The 24,659-nt window shown below is 38.7% G+C and overlaps 1 protein-coding gene across 1 annotated transcript in view; it reads right to left on the bottom strand.

The window, feature by feature from the left end:
• Positions 1-257: 257 nt before the first annotated feature.
• Positions 258-24,659, bottom strand: part of PHEX (phosphate regulating endopeptidase X-linked) — a 93,335-nt gene continuing 68,933 nt past the window's right edge. The window contains exons 15-22 of the mRNA XM_054272004.1: positions 22,708-22,766; positions 13,172-13,226; positions 10,037-10,104; positions 8,537-8,667; positions 5,511-5,576; positions 5,294-5,398; positions 3,520-3,596; positions 258-360 (exon numbers count right to left, since the gene is read on the bottom strand). Coding sequence (XP_054127979.1) covers positions 258-360; positions 3,520-3,596; positions 5,294-5,398; positions 5,511-5,576; positions 8,537-8,667; positions 10,037-10,104; positions 13,172-13,226; positions 22,708-22,766 — 664 coding nt within the window. The remainder of the gene's footprint in view (positions 361-3,519; positions 3,597-5,293; positions 5,399-5,510; positions 5,577-8,536; positions 8,668-10,036; positions 10,105-13,171; positions 13,227-22,707; positions 22,767-24,659) is intronic.

The following is a 24,659-nucleotide window of genomic DNA, read 5'->3' as shown; positions in this document are numbered from 1 at the left end:
ACTGCAGATGAGCTGGAGTAGTTTTATGGTTAAAAGAAGTTACTTTTTATTATTATACTTAAAGAAAAGCTCTTCTATTTGGAATGTTTCTAGGCTCTAAGTAAGGAATGATCGGATCCATGCAGATCGTCAACAGGGGTGAGGAAGACACCTCTGAAGTAACACCTCTCCGTATTTCAGAGCATCATTCTGAAACTCTGGCAATGGGTTTGGGCAGTTCAGTTGCAGGCTCCTGAGAGAAGGGCCGGCAGGAACAGCTACCAGAGGCGGCAGGACTGCGCCCCGCGGTTCATCGTCGTGTTCGCCGCGCAGTTGAACGCCTTGCGGAACTCCTCAAAGTTGCTCATGGATCCGATCACTCTGCAAAGAGAAAGGTGATTGACATGCAGGCTGCCTTTTGTCAAACACTACAGGTCTGCAAGTGTTTCAGTGTTTTCACTTCAGGCTGAATTTTCAGGCTTTCATATCATTTTCCCCACAAATAAAAGCAAAAGGTTCAGGAGAAGGGCTCCTAGTTAAAGTTAATATGAAGCAAATATAGTTTCATGCTTTGAGAAACATCTTGCTTTGCTAGAAACTTTAGGAAAACCAAATTCATTTTGTGATACTGTATCCTTTAGAACAATTTTCTAGTGTAACCCTTGCAGCACAGGTGGGAGATCAGCAGTAGCTGTGCAGGGTGGAATTGCTCTTCCAGCCCTGCCAGGCAGCTGCAGTGCAGCAGGCAGGAGGATGTCAGCACACACTGGGCTTGTGCTGGCAGTGGTTTCATGGGGCTCCAGATTCTCCTAACAGCAAGCTCTGCCCACCCACACACATCCACACCCACACACACTGGCTCCCTGGGACTTTACAGCTCTTTTTGGGCTGCTCAGCCTTGCACCTGCGAGCATCCTGACTCCTCTGATATTTTGGAAATATATTTTCTGAGCCTGCTGCCCTGAACAGCTCCCACGCTCTCTTGCTTCTACCACAGGTGGTGTGATACTGAAAGAGCAGCACATCCCTGCCTGACACAAGCTGGACAATGTGCCTGCATTCCAGACTGGCACCTTTGGGCATAGGGGAGGAGCTGGTCCTTGCATGCAGTCATCCTTGGCTCCTGCTTTCATGTCTGCATTATTTGGTGCAGTCAGAAACTATTATTTTACCTTTGCTAGATTGCAGTTGTGTTGTTTGCTGTTTTTTCCTATGCTTTCAACCATCTTGGGATTACTAACCTGAAACTTGTAATGGTTGCAAAGTTTTCTGAGTTAAAAGCAGAAAAAACATCTCCTGTGATAGCAGTTGTATACCTTGCCTCTGTTATGCAGTGAGGAGGCATTTTTTCTATATTGCAGACAATTTACTTCTCAGTGTAGCTCAGCATGGTAGAAAATATTTTTATTACATTGATTAGACTTTCTGTGAGTAAAAAAATTTGCAGTCATCTGGCACAAAAATGCCTAAAGGTCAGTTTTGTAGCAAAGATTACCAAATTAGGTTAGGCTTCAAATAAGATACGCAGCTTTAGTGTAAAAAAAAAATTGCAGATACATATTCAGGGGCTGGAACAGCAAGAGTTGGTCATGCAGAGCTGCTGCTGATGTTGGTGGGAGTTCTGCCTGCCATGCCAGGGATTTCAATCTGAAATTGGCATTCAAAAATAGCAAAGACACGTGCTAATACTGAAAATCTGCCAATTAAAAACAAGTAAACCTGGAATTTATCCAGTGAAAAAATCTTTATGTGTGCATGCACGCCACTTTTCTACCCATGGTTTGATTTGGCCACTCATTAACTGAAATCAGAGTGGAGTGTCTGGATTTCATCCCATTGAATTATAGCAGAGACACCTTTCCTTGAGCAGGTCACACTGGCCTCCCTTGGTAATCAATAGAAAGATGTACTTGCAGAGTCTAGGTAATTTAAATTTATTACCTGCTGAAAGATTATTTATATATATATTAACTTCTAAAGTGACATTTCCTTTTTGACTTTGAAGAGAAACTGGTGTGAGTAGTTCAGATGCATACATCTGTGCTCAAGACATGTGTTGTTCATTTCTATAATTTTTATTGTTACCTTTTATGATTACTTTTTAAAGGGCTGTTTGAGCTTTTTGGACAGAAAGAGCTGTCAGTGTTGGAGCTAGCTGTATTGCAGTTATGCTTATGCTTCTTGGGACATAAATGAAACCAAGCTGAGAGAAATAGATAAGATATTTTTTTTGGCCCAGCTGATATGATTTGCAAGGAGGCAAGCACCACTGCTTTTTTTCAGTTGTCAAACAGAAGCCAGTTCTCAGTATCTCGCAGAAAAACTAAGAAAAAGTTTTGTCTATATTTTCTAGATCTCAAATTAACCTAAGCTCTGAAATTTTCTTTCATAGCCTGATGCCTTCAGGAGTTTTCCTAATAAATACTCTATCCCTAGAGTTGCATGTGTATCACCATCTCATGGGAATGTAGCTGTGAAACTATTCAGAATATAAATATATGTATAGATAAATAAACCTGAAGATTTTAAAAGACAACAGATGGTTATTTCACCAAAATCTTAACATGGGTAGGAATTATAAAAATAATATCTCTGTAGGCTGAAGGTCAGTCTGATGCTTCTGTTCTCATTGTCATGATGTATTTTCAACGTCAAAAGGCATACAGATTTGCATACTGCACTACTTACTAGCTGGTATAACACTCTTTCAGTCAACAGAAAGTGCTGAGATTCTCTAGAAGGCAAATAATCCACTGTATTGTGTTAATTTTGTTGTGGATATAACATCCTTTGTCCAAATAAAGAGGTAATATAGTACTTGACCAAGGGCAAACACAGAATTCTTAGTTAAGTAAATGCAACCAACATAAATCCCAACAAACCCAACATGTTCTTGGTGAAGAAGCAGAAAAATAAACTCTGGCTTCCTAATTCCTATGTGGTCTCTAAAATTTCCCCCTTCCCATGGCAGGGAGTTCATGAGTGTCTGTGGCCAGAGGAGCCTTTGGGCCAGGACAGGCTCCCTCTGTTATGGCTGGACCACCACAGCTTCTTCAAACAGTGTCACTGCAAGGCCAATGGAGGAGTCAGGGCTTGAACTGAACTCACAGGGCGCCTTTTGCTTTGCTTTATCAATGTAATTCAAGGTCGAGACAAAAGAGCTTTTAATGAACTCAGACAGATTAAATCAAGGCCCCTCCTTATATTCACTGTTTTCTAAACTGGGATTGCTTAGGGAAAGAAAGTGATAGATGAGGCATTTCAGGTACTCAGGCCATGATTACAGGACATCACAGGGATCAGAGTGTGTTCTGGTTCAAATGCTTTTGAAGGTAGATGCAAGCTCCTCAATTTTACAGAAGAGCATTTATAATAGTGAGAGATAAGCTAATAAAAGCAGTTCAATTTCCATCTAAACCAAGAGCACAATCCAATTTTGTGCTTGCTCTTAAACCCCTCTTAAAATGCTATATTTCTGCACTTCTGTTCTGCAGTGATTGATTCTGTGTGTACACTGAGGAAATACCATATTTGCACTACCTGAACTGAGGAGGGCTGTGAGCTCCAGTATATATTTGCTCCCTCGCAGATTCTGGTCTGAAGGCGTTGCATCTTACCTAATAAAATAAAATAAAAAAAAAAAAAAAAAAAGATAAACAGGCACATTATCTGGGATGACTTTTTATGCACAGCAAAATGTAATGCCACTGTTCCTAAGATGTCTATTACTTATAAAATACATGAAATGGAAAGGCACCATAAACTCCTGCTTTGTTTTACCTTTGCCAATCTGAAGTTTTCTCTTGTTTTTCAAATCCCCTAATGGATCCAGTGTCCACCCACTGTTTTTCTCTACACACTCTTTCACATCATCTAATCACAGTCACTTTACTAGTTCTTTTTTTGAAGTTCTCTATAATGGCAGCTTGTCTTTCAGCTTGTTTTGCAGCATCTCGCACCTTAATATTTACAAAATATACTTCTTGGTCTCAAAACTATATAATGTATATAAAAGGTACACATAATAATGCTTATCATCTCTAGAACTGCTGCTATATTACCTGATATATTTATGCCATGTTGGAATGTCAATTTCTTTTGAAATTACACATATTCCACATTTCCATCAGTGGTCTCCAGTTCCCTGTTCCTGATAAGATGCTTAATTCAATCATAACCCACCAAAAAACAGGGTAGATAGAATATTTGCACAACTGAATAACTCCTCTTATGCTGTATCCATTGCATGAAAAATCTCCTTTAAACTGCCCCTACCTTACCTAAGTCTCTACATTAAATATTCCTATCAACAAAATCCTTTAAGCCAGATTGCCCATAGGATTTCAGTGGACCTCAGTGCAATTTTTTCTGGCTGAACACAGTCCTGACATTTTATAAAAGTCCGTTGAGTCTCTTGAGCTTTGTGAAAATAGACTGAGCTCGAGGGCACCTTGTGTACACTGCTCTCACTGTGAGTGTGCCCTCCCTGTGAGGGACCATTGGAAATATGATTTCTGCAGTGGTTCTGTAAGAGCCCCAGATGTTCCCTATAGCTTCAAAATTTGCTTGGAGAAAAACTGACACAAGGTGAAACTTTATTTAGCATAAACAATGAAAATTAAATATTTTCTTTGTCCAATATAGTCAAACTGAAACAGCCACAGGCCCACAGACTGCTACACTGACTCTCAGCAGAGAAATTATTTTTAGCCAGGACTGGTTGCATTGGGTCCTGTTTATTCAGTTTGGGGTGATTCATTCCTTCTACTGGAGACAAAGTTTTATAGCCTTTTACTTCTCATGTAGAGAGTTTGCCCCAATTTGTTTACCCAAATAAATAATTTCTTATCCTCCCTCGCTCTGTTTTGTTCTAAAAATCTCACAGCCCTTATCAAAGTTTTGTCACAGCATATTTAGTGTACAGATGGGAAGAAACAAACTAAGACTTTCTTTACTGCTGCTTAGTTCCCTTGAACAATATACATAGTACCAAATGGTGTGAGTTAAAATTGAAGGAGGCTGGGGAGTCAACACATGCAGGAAGACCCTTTTAGTGCAGGAAAGTAGAAAAAAGAAAGAAAGTTGCTGTGACAACACTGAAAAACCATGAATCATTTCAGCAGTTCTGGCACCATGGGTAGTTGAGGACAAAGAGGGAAAGAGAAAGAAATAATAATTGCGGGAGAAGTCTCTCCTTATACTCTCAAAATCTGTGTTTGGGTGAGGCAGATTGCTGAAAACAAAGAAGCTCATCTCTGCACTGCACATGGTTCAAGTTAATAGATGGGGTTTGGGACACAGTTGTTCTACTCACATGGGCATAACTCAGAAAGAAAAGCTGGTTGTGTGTGAATTCAAGGCCTGGCAGTAACGGCTCTTCTTCTCCTCCCCTCTTTTCTGTAATCCACTTCCTGTATGCCTGATGAGAAAGAGATACTAAGTGCCTTTCAGCAACATGAAGATAACCACAGCTTTTTTTTTTTATTATTTTTTAAGTAACATGATGTTTCAGATATTTTCCATCTACTTACCCTGAAAGCTTCTCGCAGACCTCCATTATCTGCAATGTTCTCTGCCAAAGTTCTCTTCCCTTTCACCTTGGCAGAATGAAAGAACATCAATCATTTGACCCATTTCTGAACTTCCTACTTGATCAACTTCAAAAAGAGGGGGAGAAGTAAAACAAGGCAAGAACAACTTAGTCAATTTGAACCAACTTTGGTTAGGAAAACTGGGTTTCCATGTGAAAACTGCCAGTAAACTATTTTCTGTGATGAGTTATCCTGGCTCTGGTCATAGATCTCTGTAGCACAAAATATAGTAGATAGAATGCACTTAAGAATCCAGTCCCTGATCTTTGAGCTCAGTGTCAGTAATTTGCCCCTAAGGACTGTTTATATCTGGTGACATGTGACATCCAGTAGCCTCTTAAACTTTTACCTAAAAGGCTATATTTATTTCTCTACAGAACTCTTAATATGCTACTGGGATGCGAAAATAACTCCTAAGACATAACATAAATAAACTTAATTAAAAATAGCTGTCAGAATCAAAATTGGTAGTATATTCAGTGCTCTAAAAATTTCTGCAAAGGAGATTCCTATTGCTTGTCCTGGGTATTGATTCCAAGAGCAGAAGCAATAGCAACAAGAATGTGTTGTGGGAAACTGCACAATATAAACTTTGTGAGGAAACTGGTCTTTTGGCATTACCAAGTTCAATATCACTACAAAGAAATCCTAATTTCTGCTGAAGTAGCATTATCTCTACTCACCCAGCCTACTAAGGTCCTTGTGTTACCAACTGTATTTGTAATTAAGCAGTTTTACTCTCTCCTGTGCCTCAAATAAACAAGATAATTGAGCATGGTTTGAGCAGGGCTCTGAAGGTCAGTGCTGGCTGCAGCCATCAGCTCTCCCATGCCACAGGGATCAGTGCAGTGGGGTTGGCATCAGGACTCATTTCAGGATGGAAAATGAGGGGAAAACTCAAGGGAATGGCCAGGAACTTGTGCACAGCCCCACACTCAGCGCAGATGAGCACCCAGATTGGACTGGGACACTTGGATGCCTTGGGTACAACATACAGGAAAAATGGGAGCCACAGAGGAAAGTGCAGCCCTTTCCTGTCAGCTCTCCCCTGCTCTCGGGAGGGTGGAGATGGGGTGAGAGAGAAGCCTTTAGGAGAAAAGGTGCTGGGACACCAGGGACAGACAGCACACAGCTGCCTTTTCCTCTGGCCTTCCTGCTCACACATTTCACTGGCACTGGGCTTGTGAGGAGACTGACTTGGAGCACAAGATCAGAGTAACCTAACAGGGCCACAGGCCAGCTAAAAAGTGGAAGAATTCTTTTTGCTGATCTCAGGCAGCTGGGGATCAGGTATTTGAGACTACTCTGCACAGGGAGGTGGTGGCAGGGATCACGGACCATGATAAGCCCTTTATTTGATGAGATGACTTTATGTGATTATAGCTCTCTGAAGTTATTTCTATATAACTTTTTCTTTCATTAGGTTTCTTTTCTGGACACATTTTTATTGCATACCAGATGAGAAGGAAAAGGAATAAATAGGTTTCTTAATCCATGAAAAATATTCATACAAGGGTAAAAAGCCTGCAGAGTACTGATGCAAATGACAGGCCAAAATTATAATAATAAAAGGTCTTTGCTGGCATAGCTCTTCCTACAAAAGCTATAAAATATGTCAGAAAATTGGAAAAATCTTCTATCATCTAAAAAGTGCTTTTGGTTATCCTGAGGATAAAGAAGGAATGGGATGACAAGGCTGTGGGTAACTGTGGTCTCTCTAGTAAGCCCATGGACCTCAAAGGCAGTACCTACACTGGGAGCAAATTCAGACCTACCTCATCTCAAGAGACAGTGCAAAAGTTAAAGGGGATGGCCAAGCCAATGGCAGAGCATGAGAAGAGCTCAGCCACATCCTTGGGGAAGGTTTTAAGGATCTTTTTTGAGTGGCATTTTTGTAATGACAGTTTTTGCCCTACAAATATTCAGGAATGAGCCTGAGAATTTTTATTTGCAAATTAGATTGTTATTAATTATTTCAAGTCTGAGTTGCTGGACTTCAGACTGGATCACAATATGGCTTTGTTATCTCTGAGATCAGCACAAATAAGCCTGGGAAAAGTGCTAGAATTGTTGATAAAAAATTAATGGGGCCTCACTATTCTTAAAAGGCAAAGATGTACTAGTATTTGTAAAATGTAGGTAGAGATTATAGAATTGAGTGGGGACTGGAGTATGTGTTTTATCCTGAAAACTAAGATTAAAATCGTGTCCCAGACAACATCACTGGAATTTCAGCTATTTATTTCTGAAAGTCTGGGACATATCCTGCTTATCTTCATTTTGGACACACATATGAACATACACATCTTCAGGGAAACTCATTCCTTTGATAGACAACAAAACAAAAACAATTCCCTTGCACTTTCTCAATCCTTTTCTAGGAGCTACTGCTGTCATATTCCCTTGATTAAACAGACAAATGGGGTCTGTGTGCACACATGGAAGAAATAGCAAGAGTTGAATGTGAAATAAAGTAGGGCTCATGCATCCATTTTATAGCTGCAATAAATAACAGGCAGAATTGTTAGAGGAATCTATAAAACATGCTATTATATTCTTTCTAAAAGAGTGACTGCTCAGTTTTCATTACAGACTTCATCTTCAGAAGACATTTAACATGCTGACAATAATTAGACCAGCCCTGCTGAGTGACTTCATCCTCTTCCTCTGATTCCAAAATGATGTGATGGAGAGAAATGGTTAACCCTGTCACCAGAGTGTGGGTAGTGGTATTTGACTGGACTAATCAAACCTGACAGACAATTTTTAACACAATTATTCACCTCAAAAAATCATTTGTTGTGACAAATGAAGTTGGTAGTTTAATATTCTAATATGTTGAGAGAAGATATTAGAAAAAAAGAGAAAAAAAAAAGAGAGAAAAGAGAACTTTAAAAAAGGGAAAAAAGCACAATGACCTAAACTCCTCATGTACCACTGTTTTCAGTCACTGGTGGTTTACATACATGTAAGCCAGCTTGCTTCCAGTAGTAATTGTTGTATTGATTAATCATGCATTTTGTTTTCTCTTTAAATTTTTCTTCAGAGTCAGTCGTCCACCAAGGGTCTAAATTTCCATTTTTGTCATATTTCCGACCTCAAAAAGGAAAGAAAGAAAACAAATGTTTTTGCAGGAAAAACCTTTTACAGTTTAGGAATCTATCACCTTCACAGAAATGAGAGGGGAATGTTCTCATGTGAATGTATGTACAAAATGGATAGGATCAGTGAGCAAAATCTTGGCCCCACTCATACAAGCAGTGAAAAGCTGGCATTCTATTTATTGTCATAGTTTTCATTTGCAGAAAAATATAGTAATAACTAATGAATTCTACAGTACATTTTATAATTACATAGTGTAAGAGACACTTAGCTTTTTTGCAAGTATAATTGCATTTTTCATCTCAGACCATATGTCTTTCATTCTGTCAATGTGATGATAACTAATTTATTATTAATTCTTCACCTGATCAGGAAACAAATCCATTCCATGAAAACTTCTAAAATTTCCACAAGGTGACAAATTCCCTAGAGATGTATTTATTTCTGTATTTGGAAGGTAAGACCCTGGCAAGGAGGAAATCAAACTTTAGGTTCCTTTCTGATGGGCAGGAAACAAGGTGGAGATTAGGTGCTCACCTACACAAAGTGGGAGCTGATGAAGAAAAATGCCTCCATTCTGGAGTGTTTGCTGACACAAAGTGTTGTAGAGCAGTGCAAACAGTATACCAGGATAAGTGGGGGGTTTTGGGTTTGTTGGGGGTTTTTTTAAGGTATTCTATATTATGCAACATAAGCAAACTCAAACTTACTTCCTAGAGGAGGAGGTTTGAGTTTCTTTCTTCCTGCATCTCGCTCCTCCCCTTTCTCCCCTAACTTTCTCTCAGGAGCCCAATTTTTAAAAACACTTTGCTGAGACAACCAAACCAAGAAGTAGGTGCAATGCCCCACTCCATCCAGTCAGGACAATTGCATTGGTATTTTCTGACTATTTTTTTCCTGTCTCTCTTTTTTTCTAAATTTAATTTTAATATTTTGCAACACCTTTTCTGTAACACTTTGTTCTAGTATGGTATTTTAAAATTTTTGCAATTATCTTTTGAAAAATGTCAAGCCTGAAATGAAAAGTTTTCTTAGTAATTTTTATCAGTCAGAAAGTATTCCTTTGTCCTTCCCACTCTCCCCTCCCTCTGTTACGACTTTCAGAATCTGTTGCTGCTTTAGTTTTCATTGAAGACAAACATAAAGAATCAGAATTGTGATATTTCTTACCAAATAAAATCCAATTCAGACAAGCAAGCATCCATGTAAATAAATCTAATAAATACAAATTTATAATTTTTTCACATAATTCAGCACCATTAAAAAAAACAAAACAATAAAAATGCTACAGGATGTACAAGTCAGCTTTCTAATCTGTCAACTCTGTAAACAAAAAAGTTATCAAAGTGCAGTCAAATACTCACCATTGCTATCAAATCCATGAGTAAACTCATGGCCAACAATCACTCCTATGGCACCATAACTTAATGACCTGGAACACAAAGAAGCAGTTTCCTCAGAAAGTGTTCACAGTCATGAACATTAAAGAACAAAAGACATCAGGAAAGATCATTATGAATTTTAAAAATAAGCTGAGGAGGCAGAGGATATGGGTCTAAAATTCAGACCTACAGAATTTTGACTTAAAGAAGTTGAAAGTCTTAAACTGTTGTTTAAAAGTAACATTTAATCTAGAACTTTGAAAGCATTGTGATGGTTCACTCTTCCAACCAAATCCCTTATCAGCATCATATGGGCTCCACTCTCCTTTAGCTGACTGAATTCTGAATGTTCTCACTGGGAACAGGACAAAGTTACAGCTGTACCTACTCTGAAACAAAAACTATCTTTTGTAAAGCATTAACAGATCTCCATTCAGTTCTAAAAAGAAAGGTCATATAATTCCCTTGCACCTGCCCTGGAAGAGGATGTGATACACAGTCAGACCTAAGGCACCTGGAAAACAGAGTAAAAAGAAATACTTTGTATTTCTGAGTGACAGTTAATTATATCTTCTTTATTATATCCCAATAAGCATGCTTTTAGGAAAAATAGGGATGAAAGAGGGAAAAGCTTAGGGCTTTATTACACCAAAAGCAGTGGGTATCATGGGGTAGGTGATTTACTCAATGTATCTTTCATTTGTGGAGCCACTTTTTGTGATTTTAATTATTTCAGTTATTGAGATGCTATACTTCAAAGTAGCTTATAGTATTTCTAAGACATTTTATTGAAATAGAAGAAAGGCAGAGGGTTTTGAAATAACATTATTGGAGCTAATGATCCATAGTGCACTAATTGCTCATCTCAGTCATGCCCAAAAATTATTATATCATTTAATTCCCTCTGCTCCCATGAAAGTCCTTCACTTTGTTTTTTTCTTTCCTGAATGGTACTTTGCATGTGTTAAAATCTCCCCTACTGCTTTTTAGCCCAAGTACTGTTACAAACCATCTCCAAAACATGCAGGTTAAAATTATATGTTTCAGCAATGGAAATACCATCCTTTTGTGTGACAAGTTTGTAATCTTGTGTAGCACACAGTGATAATTACCCCTAATAAATGCACTATGTAAGACTTGTTTTCCATATCTGAAGTAAAGGGTTATACAGGATCTTTTGCAGCTGGAGAAGAATAAAAATAATAGCACAAAACATGCAAAGAGATCTAGAAGAAACAAGCCCTATTACTGAATACATCTTATTTTTCCTCTAAGGTTCTTTGTCACCATGAGGTGCAGGGACAAAGAACAGGCTGGTCTTTTGCCAGTCCCTGGAGGTTTCTTTAGCTGCAAAAGATGGGGTTAATGTTGCAGTGAATTTTGGCCTTTGAATCTGTGAACCCCAATGCAGCATTTTGTCCAGCTCAACAACATTTCTTCCAGGAATTTTGCCAGTTCTGTTCATGCTTTTCACTTTTGGGCACAGTAGGGCCGAGATGGAAGGGTTAGGTGCAGCCCAGCAGACACCAAATTAAAGGAGACCTTTCTGGGACTGGGGAGGCTCAGAACTGAAAGGAAGCTTCAGGTAGTTTGAAGTCTCTATTTCAATATATATGGCACTGGAGACTCACAATTGTGAATGGTCGCATTTGAGTGTTGTGTTATTTTATTTAATGCACTGAGATGTAAAAGTGATAACCAAGTTTTGCTTTCTGCAAATACATGTAACTGGGTTTTGGTGGTTGTGCTGGAGCTGGACACTAAAATGCCACTAAATGTTAAATATTTGCTAAATTAGTTTTTCAGCAGGCACTGGTGACTTTTTTGTAGTTTATCTGCTCCACTGCCATGTACTGTTTCTTTTAGGCAGACAGAAAACATCCAGAATATTTCAAGGACAAAAGCAATCTGTTGTCTGATATAAACCAGCTACATTTGTTTACTAAATTACATTTTGATACGTACTCAAGCAAAACCAATTTAAGCTAAGGTAACCTTTAAGGAAGAGAAATGAGCAAAATACAATACTTTGAAAGAACCACAGTTTTATCACTATGGCAGAAGGTCAGAATACAGAGAAATCAGAAAGCAAAGCTGGTCTTCAATAACTACAACAGAAAATAAGTTCACCTTAACAAGAAAGGACTTTCTTCTATCCCCAGTTACCACTTACAAAGTAACCTGGCCCACAAGAATTCTCTTTGAATACAAATTAATTAGTTCATAAATTGAACTTGTCTTTCTGCATATATTGGCAAATTTCCTGTTTACAAGGACACAATCCAGATTGGATGATGGCAAGCACAAAATGTTCAAAAAGTTTGATTTTTTTAAACAATGATTTATTAAGGATATGTTTCACCAGAAACTGGCTTTATATAACTGCAAAATAACTTTCAGAAACTGCCACCAGAAATTTTTCATGGTCTTATCCTACCCTAAAATAGAAAGCTATTGAACTGCACAAAAAGCAGTGATTTTTCAAAATTTAATGTATGTGACCTATAATTACCCTTCCTCAGCCTCACTGGCACATGGGCCTGCTCAGGCAATCCCTTATGCACATGAAGATATTCTCATGCACCTCAACAGGCACAGGCAAGGGCCCACTGCTAATCTTAGATATTAGCAGAAAGTGAACAATACACTGATAATAATTGGCTTCTCAGGGTATTCACTTCTGTTCAGGAAGTGTTAGTTATCTGATTTAAAATTCCTTTTAATACCTGCCATGTGCACACTGCTGCATCTGCATGCTGTAGCATTGAAACACTTGCACTTGGGTGCACTTAATTAGCAATTCCTGTGAGAAATCAGTCATCAGGTTAAGACAATAGCAACATATCCAAGGGTAAGAAAATATCACACAAAGCAGCACTTCTCAAAGTCAGCCCTTCCAGAGGCAACAGCAGGATCCAGCAGGAGAGAACACACAACCCAAGGACCAAGTTTGCCCAACAGCAGGACAACACAGGCTTCCTAGGGGCTGCCTTTCAGTTGCCTTCAGCACCACAGCCTTCTTCTTCTCACCCTCTTCTTTATCTATTTGTGTTTGCAATACCTTTCCCTGTTATTCCTCAGTTCTAGGTGGATGAGGTTCCCTTGTGCACTACTTACCTAGGATATTCTGTTCCCCAAAAGAAAGGCTTTTGAAGTTCTCCTGCTGGGAATCCTGCAATGACAAAAAGGGGAAGAAAAAAAAAAAAAAAGAAAAGAAAAATCTGGTGAGATCAATTGAATCCAGCTGAATAGCTGTCACAATGCCCAAGGATTTAGATTTTATGACCTCATTTGTTTGGCTTCAGAAGGTTTTTCAAGGGGAGCTTTCCCCTGGGTGGTAGAATGCAAGAGAGGATCTCAGAGAGGCAGCAGAGATCCTGCCACAAGCAGGTCTGAGTAAATGCATGTGTTCCTGTGAAAAACACACCTCAGGCTTCCTATGAAGGGTTGAAGGGTCCTGGATTATCCTCAGATGTGCTGACTGATCAATAGACAATACATAGGTAAAGTGCAGTAAGAATTAAAATGCTGTTACCTTAGTGAGGCTTCAGTGAAGCAAGAAATGTGAAAGTGATAAAATGTAAGCCTGATTCTATTTAGTCTATGAAAACCAGAGGTATATGAACATACTTAGGCACTTTTGTAAGGGAAATCTGTAGATTATTAAGGCTGTAGGGTCAGTCTAGTGATAGATATTACCTGGCTGCTTCTGGTTCTGGCAACTAACCAGCTGCCAAAAAAAGAGCAATGGAGACACTCTGATGAGTGATGAGCTACTGATGTTTCACACAGGAAACAAAATTGTTCCTCAAATTCAAAGTCACAGGTTTATTTTTAATTCCAGGGGGACATTTTAGTGCCAGGATACTAAAGACAGTGGAACTGCACATGGTAAAAGTTTAACAGCCCAAATAATTGCTAAATAAAACATACACCCATGGTCAAAGTTCTTATGTGATGGTGAAAGGTGCCATCCTTCCAGGCCCAAATGTGGAATTTACTGTCTTGGGTCACAAACTCTCATCTATAAAGCATCTGCTTAGAAGGTTTACCCGCATGGTCATCACCTTGTTAAGGAAGAACATTTCCTCAAGTGATTCACTTGTTTTCCCAGGAATTCTTCATTTCCCTATGGGTCCCTCTTCAAGGAATCACCTGAACACCCAGAACAATACAGAAACTATATTCATTTGATTCTAACCCTATTCAGTTTTTTGTTGATAGTTTGGTTATGGATTTCTTTATATCTGAGATAAGTTGCCAGGCAAGATCTTTGTCTTTTCCTTACAAGGTCTTTAAAAATTTACTTTCAAATGAAAAAAATCCCCAAAACAAACCCAGGATGCTGAGTGTAATTCATGCCAAGTGATGTGGCACAAGGCATGTCCTCCTGGCCTGCCCACTGCTTTTTTCTGCTGCTCCTCCATGGCTGCCATCATTCCCTATCTGCAATTAGCTTATAAAAAGTGTGGGCTACAAAATTTTCTAAATGTTGCCTGTGGTTTTTTTTCTTACTTCTCCAGATGTTGCTTTATTGTTTCAAGCATATAATTTTCTTATCCAGCACTGAAAGCCACAATTTTACCAATGTCAAGGACAAAGTTTTACTGATCTGTCATTGCCTCCCAGTGCACTGAGAGGATTACTTATCATGCATGTTTTGAACATTTTAAGCAGCAATGGTACACACATACAACCTGATGAAAATTGCTTGTTAGGCTTTAAGAGCTGTGTTCAGAGCTGAAAATCTAGTTTGAACTGGTTCCCTCCAAACTCTGAAATTCAGAAAAGGTTTTGGAAAGCTTAGGTTCTGCTAACTCCAAATGATCCTATTCCCACAGCAGCAGAGAGGAACTGTGGCCAAAATGAACAAATGAGCCCACACTGAAGGCAGTGTGAACAGTCACCCACAAATCATATTTAATGATCACACAATCCTGGGAGCCTGTCACTGCACCAAGAGGCTATCCAGATCTTTTAAGGAGCTGCAATCAATTTTTCCAGGTATAAACTTGAAGTGAGTTTGCACTTGTCTGCAGTAGAGGTAATATGCATTATTTACAGCAAATTAGGTGCAAATTTCACTCAGGCTTATCCAGCTGCACTAAATGTGTCTTCATAGAGCATGGTTGAAACACAGTCAGCTGTGAGTTAAGCCATGAGATAGTTTCACTGAATAAGTCAATGTGCAGGAATGGTAGGAAGCTCCAGTGCTGCTCTGTACACCAGGTTGGTAATTATTTCACTCAGTCAGGATCCATTTTAGGTTAGACACCACTGAGCAAAGTGTTGGTTGAAGGAGTGGTTTCTGCTTCTGGACATGTGTGAAAATACCTCTATAGTTTGCACTAAAGGAAGCTCAGGAAGTATTTTCAGGCCAAAGCAGAGTGAGAAGCCAGTAGATTGTATTACACATTTCAGGAAACTGGAATACATTATCACCAGTAGGAATTGTTCTGTTTTATTTGGAGGGTGCATGTTTTTGTGGTTTTGTTGGTTTTGTTTGTTTGTTTGTTTGTTGGTAATAAAGAAAAATCTAGGTTTGAAAGTGATTCTTGGTGAGCTAGAAAAGCAAGTGGGTCCCATGCTCCAGAGGTCAGCAGCACTGAGGGTGCTTGTCCACTATTCCAATATTAGAAGGAACACACTGAGAGCTGACAACACTTTTTATGCAGCATCTCCTTCAGGCAAGCAACAACTACATCATCATTGGGAGGATCAAGGATAACAATGTCTTATACCCAGAATATCCTTAAAATTGTAACATGAGATTGATCACCAGACAGTTTCTTATTTTGTGCTGATTTGAGTCCCTTGATTTAGGCAATTCCCCTGTGAAGCTTGGTTCTTTTTTTTGATTGGCATATTGCACCTAAAAGAATTAATGAAAAAACTCAGAGAGCTCATGGTAGGCTCCAGATGCAATAAATACTAATGGGATTATTTCTATGCCACTGGATTTCAAGCAGGCAAAGGACAGATCTGAAGGAGCAAGACAGACAGACTTCAGGGAATTTCACATCTTAAGGAATAGATACAGGCAGTGGGAATGTATTTTGAGCTAACACTTGGCCACAAATTTAGCCTGTGTTGTGCATCTTTTAAAGCTTTCTCCCTCTACACAGCCCCAGAAGAGAGATACAGGCTGACAGTCTCTCTCTTTATACACTGGATTACAAATGCAGGCCCAGAGTCTACACCAAGGCCATTACTCACCAACAGCACACAGGAAGAAAACTGTGTTATCTTGTTACAGACCCCACACAAACCCATCTGCCATCAAGACCTGGACTTGCAGAATGTGCTTTGACTACTTTCTTAAAACCTGCCTAAATTTGCAGCAATGCCGCTGGGCTGCAGCACCATTCTGAGGTGGGCACTGGTGTCACATGTCACAAGAGCACTGCTCTGTGGACAGCTGAGCTCAGGCTGACACAGATCAGCACTGGCACCCTATATCCATGCATCTTACTGGTGGCAAGGTGGGACAGCCAGGCTGCATCATCCTCAAGATGGACTTTGTGCCGCTGATCCCACCACGCTAGGGACCAGCTGCTCTGATCACAGCCCTTCAAGCCCAGCAGTTCAAGGAGTTTTCAGTGCACCTGACCATCCTCTCAAGTGGCTGATTCTTCAGCAGTTGGTATTTGACCATGTTAAGGAAGGCAGTGCTGAAGTTCTTTCTAAACAATAAATCATTTTCACATCTCTCTCCTCCTCCACTGAGCTAGTAATCTCAATGTAGAAAGCTGGTCAGAGAAACTGTTTCCAGTATTTATTTTATCATGTACACAGGGATCATTGTGAGCCTGGCCAGCTTGTAATTCCTTGGATCTTCCTTCTTGAAGATAAGAGTGACATTTGCTTTCTTCCAGTCCTCAGGAACCTCCCCCAGTCACCATAACCTTTCAAAGATTACCAAGAGTGGCCTCATAATGATGCTGTGAGCTTGTAGGTGCACCCTGTCAGAGCCCATGGGCTTGTGCTCTGTAATGAGAGTAATGGTCTTTGAAAGCAGAGGACTCTGTAGCCTCTGCTTCAATTCTTGGCTCAATTTCTCCCTCACCTGACAAGAGACTTTTTTCTACTCATGAAAAAGAGAGAATCTGGTGTTTACCAACCTCAGTGGGGCAACATGAGGAGAAACATGATGTGGTTTGTGAGGTGCCAAGGAATACTGTCTGCTAAGGGAATAGGAAATGTGAAAACATCTGTTTTACAAGAAACTTAAATCTTTATTTTATGAGGAAAAATCCTCAATGGATTCCCCAGGGCGAGGGAATGGGGGCTAGGGGGAGAAGAACAAAGAACAAATTCTTCTATTTTATACATTCATAGATAGGAATTTTAGGAAGAAAAATGAAGAATGGAGGTAAGGATCATGCACCATGGTTAAATTAAAGAGAATAGTGGTCTTTAGTAATTCAGGAAAATTGAAAATGAGGGCTCACTTAAGACACTTAAAGCTTACTTAATAACAGGGCTCAGAAAGTGTTCAGTCCAAATCTCTTAAGTTCATTAACCTCCAGGAAACTAATGGCACACTTGAAACTACTTCATCAATAACCTTCCAAATGGTCCAGTTCTTAAGGGAAGAGAAAATGCCCCATGCACATTCCCGTCATCCTGCCCTGGCCATGGCACCAGGTGCTGCTTGCCAGCACTTCCCTGGCTCCTGGCAAGATGAGAGTTCTCCCTTGCAATTCCCAGCATCAGTGAGCTGCCGGCGTCAATATCTGTGTGATGCTTCCTGCAAAGATGAGACTTATTGGCTAATATGAGCCCTCATCTGTGGTTTTCTCTGTGGATGCTAATTTGAATGCAATTTTTAAATTCTGTTGTAGATCATATCTGCCTCCTGTAACATGTATCGAGGCCTCTCTCTAAAGAGGCCTCTTGACTTTCACTAGAGAGCTGCAGTAGCAGCACAAATGACTTAGAAGGAGCATGGATATAAACCTACAGAGATAATATCAACATTAATTATCCAGTACATCTATTCAAGCTTACACCTCATGAGTGCATTGCTTATATTTGCCTCAGTTCACTGTAAATCTCCCTTTCATTACTGTTCACATCCCACAAGTGTGACTATTTTTATATATTCTAGAGGCATATATATTTACACTTAAAAAAAAATCCAAAACACACCAAATGTCTGATGAATAGTTCCTTTTATCCTTAACATATTCAAAGGCTAATATTTTAGTGCTGTAATGAAATAAAACCTTTTCTTAAACAGAAGTATGCTAGCACCCTTTGATCATCACTTGTGTCTATTTTCAGCACATATTTGTTGACTGCTTTAGAGTGCATTAAAATAAACTAATCCTTTAGAAATTGTTTTTGGTGTTCCAATTATGATAATTAAAAAGATAGTATTCATGCTGCTTAGATGATATGAAGTGCACTTAGATACATCTTAAGACTCTAAAGGCAATGACACATACCTGTTGTCCTTGTTAAGTACCTATAATTAAAGGGGAAATTGACGAGCAAATGCACAGAAAATTGAAAAGTTATCCAAACTAGGATTAAAAAATAATTATCAACCATTATAAACATGCATAGTGGTTCCTCTAAGACACTTTGAATTATGGAAAAAGAGGAAATAAATAAATGAAACTCACATACAGAGAACATCAGGAGTAAAGTTGAATAATATTAAGGTAAATTATATGTAACATATTTTTTAACTCTGCTCTTTGTGGCACATCTCACCTTGATGCAGCTACTTATTTCTCCTTTGGAAATATTAATAGAATCATTGGGCATTCAAACTATCAGTAGTTTAGTAATGAAAATCAAACAAAGCAACACCAAACCCAAAAGTGTTTGCACTAAAAGACAGCAAAATTTAGTACATCTACTGATATGCAAGATTTGCTAAATTCTCCCAAATCTAGTAATTTTTTAAATCACCCAGTTTCTATTCTCTGTTCATTTTCTCTTTTAGTGAAACAAGACCTTTTTTCCAAGTAACTGAGTAGTCAAGTTAAAAACACTAACAGCCTGCCTGTATATGAAGATCACATGGACTTTGCATGGATATTCAATATTTATGTCAGTGATACAGATTACAGAGAGAGAAGAATTTTTGATCAGAAAGTGACACTTCCACCAGAAGTGTCAGAGACATCCCTGTGCTCTGAACACAGAAGGCAAAAGCAGCTGCCTAAAGCTTAGAAGTGCTCAGGACATCCACATTTCCCTTCCCTTGTGCAGGCACCTGATGATTGCTCCTTTTCAGAATCCATGGGTCAAATAACTGATGTTTCTTTTCCTCTAAACTTTTTCAAGAAGCCTCCAGTGACTAATCAAGTTTGGAGTTACTGTAGTTTTGTTGATATTTTCACAGAGTACATTTCCATTTCCAAATGAATGGTCCTAATTTTTAGAATCAAATTTTGGAAGCGGGGATTTTCCAGTTCACATAGAAACTACTTTCCATAATCAAATTCTATTACACATTTTAAAATTCTTATTTCTCAAATTCTTCTTAGTAAACTCACTTATAAAGAGCAAAAATGGATGGATCTTGAAGACAATCAAGTCCAGTTTTCTCACTGAAGAGCAGGGGCACTCAAGCTGATAGTGAAGAGGATATCTGATCCATTCACTCAGTGAGGAGTGATCAGTTGTAGATGTGAAGGGAAAGAGTTTCAGGCAACTACCTGTGAGGTATTCTTCTGGTAGCACACATTCCTACCTTCCAGCAGCCAGAAGCAGAGGGAACTGTCTTCCTGGACTGGTTTATATCCCTCTGTTCTTTTGTAAAGAACAGAACACAACAGATGTTGTGTTCTGTGTTCACAACAGAACTCTTTTCAGTTTATCTGCTAATGCAGTGAGTAGCAGAGACCCTCACAAGTCAACAATTTGCCAACAAGTAATTGGTTCCTACCTCCTTTTCTTATTTTAATCATTCATTAATTTATGAAAGGACCTTCTTTCTTATCCCATGACAACTTTCAGTTATTAGTATTGGGAAAGAGCCTCATCAATACTGTTCAATGGAAAAAAGCATATGTTCGTATCAAGCATACTTACTTGCTTTCTGAATTTAAAAAAACTCTAGTAGATTAAGAAAGCATGATTTTTTTCTAAAAGAAAAAGCAAAAAACATCTCACATTCTCAGGTTCACTCTTCACTGTTATATCATATGCTTATTCATTCTCTATTCAATCATGTTGTGGTCACAACCAGATTCCTTCATATAAAGGCTAAAATAACTTGTTATGCAGATCCCTCTAACTGTCTTTTGAAAAATAGGATTTGATACTTATCACACCTATTCTTTCTGTACTGTATACCTGTGAGAATATTATATAGTCCTTATATTTGTCATAGTTCCTTGTATGAATTTCTCCTAAAGTCCCTTCTATTGACACTAAATTTTAAATTATTTCTGGGACAAACCTCTCACAAGTAAAAGCTCCAGAAATAGAACTTCCCAAACTCTTTCAATGCAAAGAATTATCTTATTTTTATGCCTTAGAGACTCTCCTCTCTCAGTGAATTTGACAAATAGGTTTTAGTATTATTTCTTATGCTCCTAGAAATTCGGTCCATGAAATACTTCTGGGCTTGCTGTATCACAATTTTACATCTAACTTGCTAGAGTTGAAGCTTAATTCTTATTCTCAAATGATTCTGGTTTCTGGAACTTTTTTTTCTGTTATTTAACTAAGCCTTTAAAAATGCCACAGTTCTTGTGGCATGTGAGCAGCCCCAGAACTTTATACAGATTACTACTGAAAACACAGCTGCAAAGCAGTAAGGTAGCAGTTCCTCCCCACCAGCATCAATGGGAAATCAGTAGTGATGTGTCAAATGTTTATCAGCAACTTCTACCAGAGAATGTTCCTCCCACATCACTCAGGGCCTCTTGCCCCATAAAAACACATCAGCCAGCAGGGGCAGACAGCACTGTGCCTTTCTCTGAATCCTCCCTCCTGTTGCACATCATTTTTGGGGCATGAGTACATCTTTTACCTCTCTCTCAGGTACGAGACGATTTTGTTCAGAAAGTGCCACTTAAACCCTTTTCCTCTTTGAAACAGTCCTAAAAGGACTGAGAGGGAGTGGCACTCTCCAAACTTCCACGTCACTTGCCAGCAGAATGAGAAGTTCAGCAGTTATGATATAGAAAATACAATCAACTCTACACCCATGACTAATGGGTTACGTTTGACAACTGCCTCTTTTTTGCCTCCTGACTCTGTCAGACACAGCAAGTGTGAAATGTTCAGTGGCTCCAGCCTCTCATCACAGTTTTCTCTAATGTGCCATGGCAGAGAGGCTGGGACAGCTGAGCACTGCTCAAATTTGAAAGGACCCAATATTAAAGAAGGTATAACAGCAATGGCTCTCATTTTTCTCTGAGCAGGCTTCCTCTGCACTCACACAAAACCTTCCTAGCAGCAGTGGTGGCTGGAGGAAGAGCAGCTGTAATGCTTCAGGGGTACCTCAGAGCTGTGACCACCTCAGCCAACGCTCCCTCAGATGATCAACAAAAATGTGACTGCCTAATGATAGCAGCCCTCTAATTAAGGCAGAACTATCTAAATCTAGCACTAATTTTAATCAAAAGAACTTCCTAATTATGATAATGCTTTACAAATGAGATCACTTAGACACAAAAAAAATTATGTGAGTGGTTTGAAGGAAAAACTGTTTAGAGAAATTGGTAGAAGCAAATACCAGCAGACTAAAATTGTCTGTCCTCTGCTGTACCTTCTTCAGTGTGATACATTAACTTTGTGCCTTTCTCTCTGCGACCAAAAGAGATTCAGGAGAAAAAAGGGGAATCACTCAGCAATTTTTGAGGTCCTGACTCTGGGGACTGAGACCACAGAAGTGGGGGCAGCCACTTTCCAGACCCTAACAGCACAGACAAAGAAGACCAATTTAACATGCAAAACTAATAAGAGCAAATAGAATTGCCAGGGTAAAGGTAAAACTGTTGCACACAGACTGATATAGAATTTTAAAGCCTGCTATAGAATTTTAAAGCCTGTTAGAAAATTTCAATTCAAACCCCATTAAAGCAAATGGGAATGAACACCCAAACTCATTTCACATCATTGAAAAACTCAGCTCTTTCACCTTATTTGTTTCCACACTAGAATATATGCTGCCTAAAACCAACCAGTAACAAAAACTAGAATTAGACAGGTAGTACGGCACATACAGGTAAGAATTTTCAGTTAACTACAGATACCACTCCTTGTCCTTGAAGGTATTGAACAAATCCACTGGATATACTCTCTTATGTTTTCTGGTCTATATCACAGTCTTCTCTAGTCACATTTATTGTTACATATCTGTCAATACTAGAGGACAGAACTGCTATCACTGTGTATTTATGGAGATGTGTGTACACATTTTTGCTACAAAAAACCAAAAGATAGAAACATTTAATAGAAACTTTAATAAAAGTGATTTAAGCTATCATTCACAATGGACAGGGCACAAACACACACACACACACACACACACACACACACACACTTAAGTCTCACAGCTGAATTACCAGGTTCGAACTTTTTTCAGTCACAAACAACACAACAGTTACAGTTGTTATCTGAAGTTTGATACATACATTCCCAAACAAGAACTTTATAAGGAGGCTCAGAAGTAAGATACTCACGGATTTGGTTGGTAGATGCACTATAAAAAGCATTTACAGTAGTTGGGCTTGTAAACCATCTGTAGTAAGAACAAGAGAAATTGCCTGTCAGTACATTGGCATTCACCTTTATGAATCAAAGGAGCAAAGATTAAAATTAAACTCAGTAGAAGAAAGTAAAAACATTAAGGACTTAAGATACATTAAAGTTTAAATATTTCTCCATTTCAGTACATGCAACCTGCACTTTCTAGAACATTGAAATCTATTGTTTAATTACTTTAACTGAGTACAGTCAATAAATGCCCAACAGGAGCAATTCTTAGTGTTCCCATCATGTGATCTGTTTAATTTTTAAGTGGCCACTGTGCTTGGGAGGCCAGCCATGCTGATGAAACAAAATTCACCCAGAAAAGGCTGCAACACGGACAGCAGCTGTGAAAACTCTCCTGGGTGTCTTTCAAACACGTGTGGAGGAACTCCATGTTGGAATCAGAGGAGAGCATTTTGAAACAAGTGAAGTGGCTTTAGAGGCTTTGCTGAACAACTACTTGAAAAATTAGGATTATGCCAGCAACATAAACAGATAATTTCTGGAAATGTAAATTCAAAATAAACAGCTTCATGTTCTGTACCCTATGCAGTGAACACGACATCCTAAACAGACTTCTTGCCAGGCATTTCTTCTCATAGTTTGGTTTCTCATATAAACTGGAAGGAACCCTAGATTTTAATAGGAGTTGGACTTTGATAATCCTTGTGAGTCCCTTCCCACTCGGGATATTCTCTGATTCTATGAATAGCAAATGAATCTCTTTAGCCTAAGCTCTTCTATATTGACGGTGGCTTCAACCATATGAATGGAAAATCTTGACTGATTTCAGCTAGATCCAAATCCCCTCAGAGGAAACCCTGAGTTCACTGAGCCCAAAATTTCACTTTGTGGTTTTATAAGGGAGAAATTCAGTTAAAGAAATAAAGATTATGATAATTAGTGGTTAGTTCATAACAACTGAGAAGCAACTCCAGTAAACGTTCAAACAGGAACATCCTGATGTCATTAGCAAAATATTACTCAAAAGTTTTATAAAGCCATGTGAATGTAATGTAATTGCTTTGTAAAATTTCTTTTAAAGAGAAGAGAAAGGAGCTGCAAAACAATGAGTAAGATCTTTCCAAAGGAAGATCTATCAGAATATGAAAAATGTGTGATATCAATGACAACGTAGACACAATTCATGCTTTTAAATAGTCCCATTAATAAAAGAATCATCTGCAGATCTTGTTTTTCTGACAACTGATGTCCTCATTTAAACCATGTAACAAAGGGGAGAGTTCAAAAATGGCAGCATTTTGTCTTTTATCAATAAATTTAACTGTTTGTTTATTCTCCAAGCTAAGCAGTGTATTTTGCAGTACATCAAATAGAAGAACTAATAAATGAAGGCTAAAAGAGTGATGTCATGTACATATTTTAACCATCTACTACATTACAGGCTCTAATTGTCAGAGATAACTTTCCCTGTGTTATTTATTAGGAGATTGTGAAGGGGTGGAGCAGGGGGAGGTTGTTTTCTGGTCTATTTTCTGCTTTCTTCATAATAAGGAGATTAAATGTTATAGGTAATGTAGTGAGGTAATGGAAAATTTAAGAAAGAATGTATATGGTGAGGGGACAAAGAAAAAAAATTAGGGGCATAATTAACTACATTTCAATTTGTTGTTTGTTCATAGCAGCAATCAGCTGAACTGTTTTGAAGGATGCAAAACTGTCATTTATGCCTTGGGACTGGTGCTCCCGGCTTAGCTGTAAATCTGGAGGACTGTTCCTTTTTTTTGACAAGGAGAAAATCCATCTGAAAGAGTCAAGACTTCAATTTATATTTTACTGTAAGTTTGAGCAAAGACATAGTGTTGTGACTGGCACCTCACCCTCTTGGCTTGTTCTGCTTACAATGGCCTTTCTGTTCTCA

Source organism: Melozone crissalis, unplaced genomic scaffold, assembly GCF_028551555.1.
Source record: "Melozone crissalis strain CALT ecotype California unplaced genomic scaffold, PUWL_Pcris_2 ptg000013l_1, whole genome shotgun sequence".
NCBI classification, from domain to species: domain Eukaryota; kingdom Metazoa; phylum Chordata; class Aves; order Passeriformes; family Passerellidae; genus Melozone; species Melozone crissalis.
Note: the sequence above shows the minus strand (reverse complement) of the source record. Positions and strands in the feature narration are given on the sequence as shown.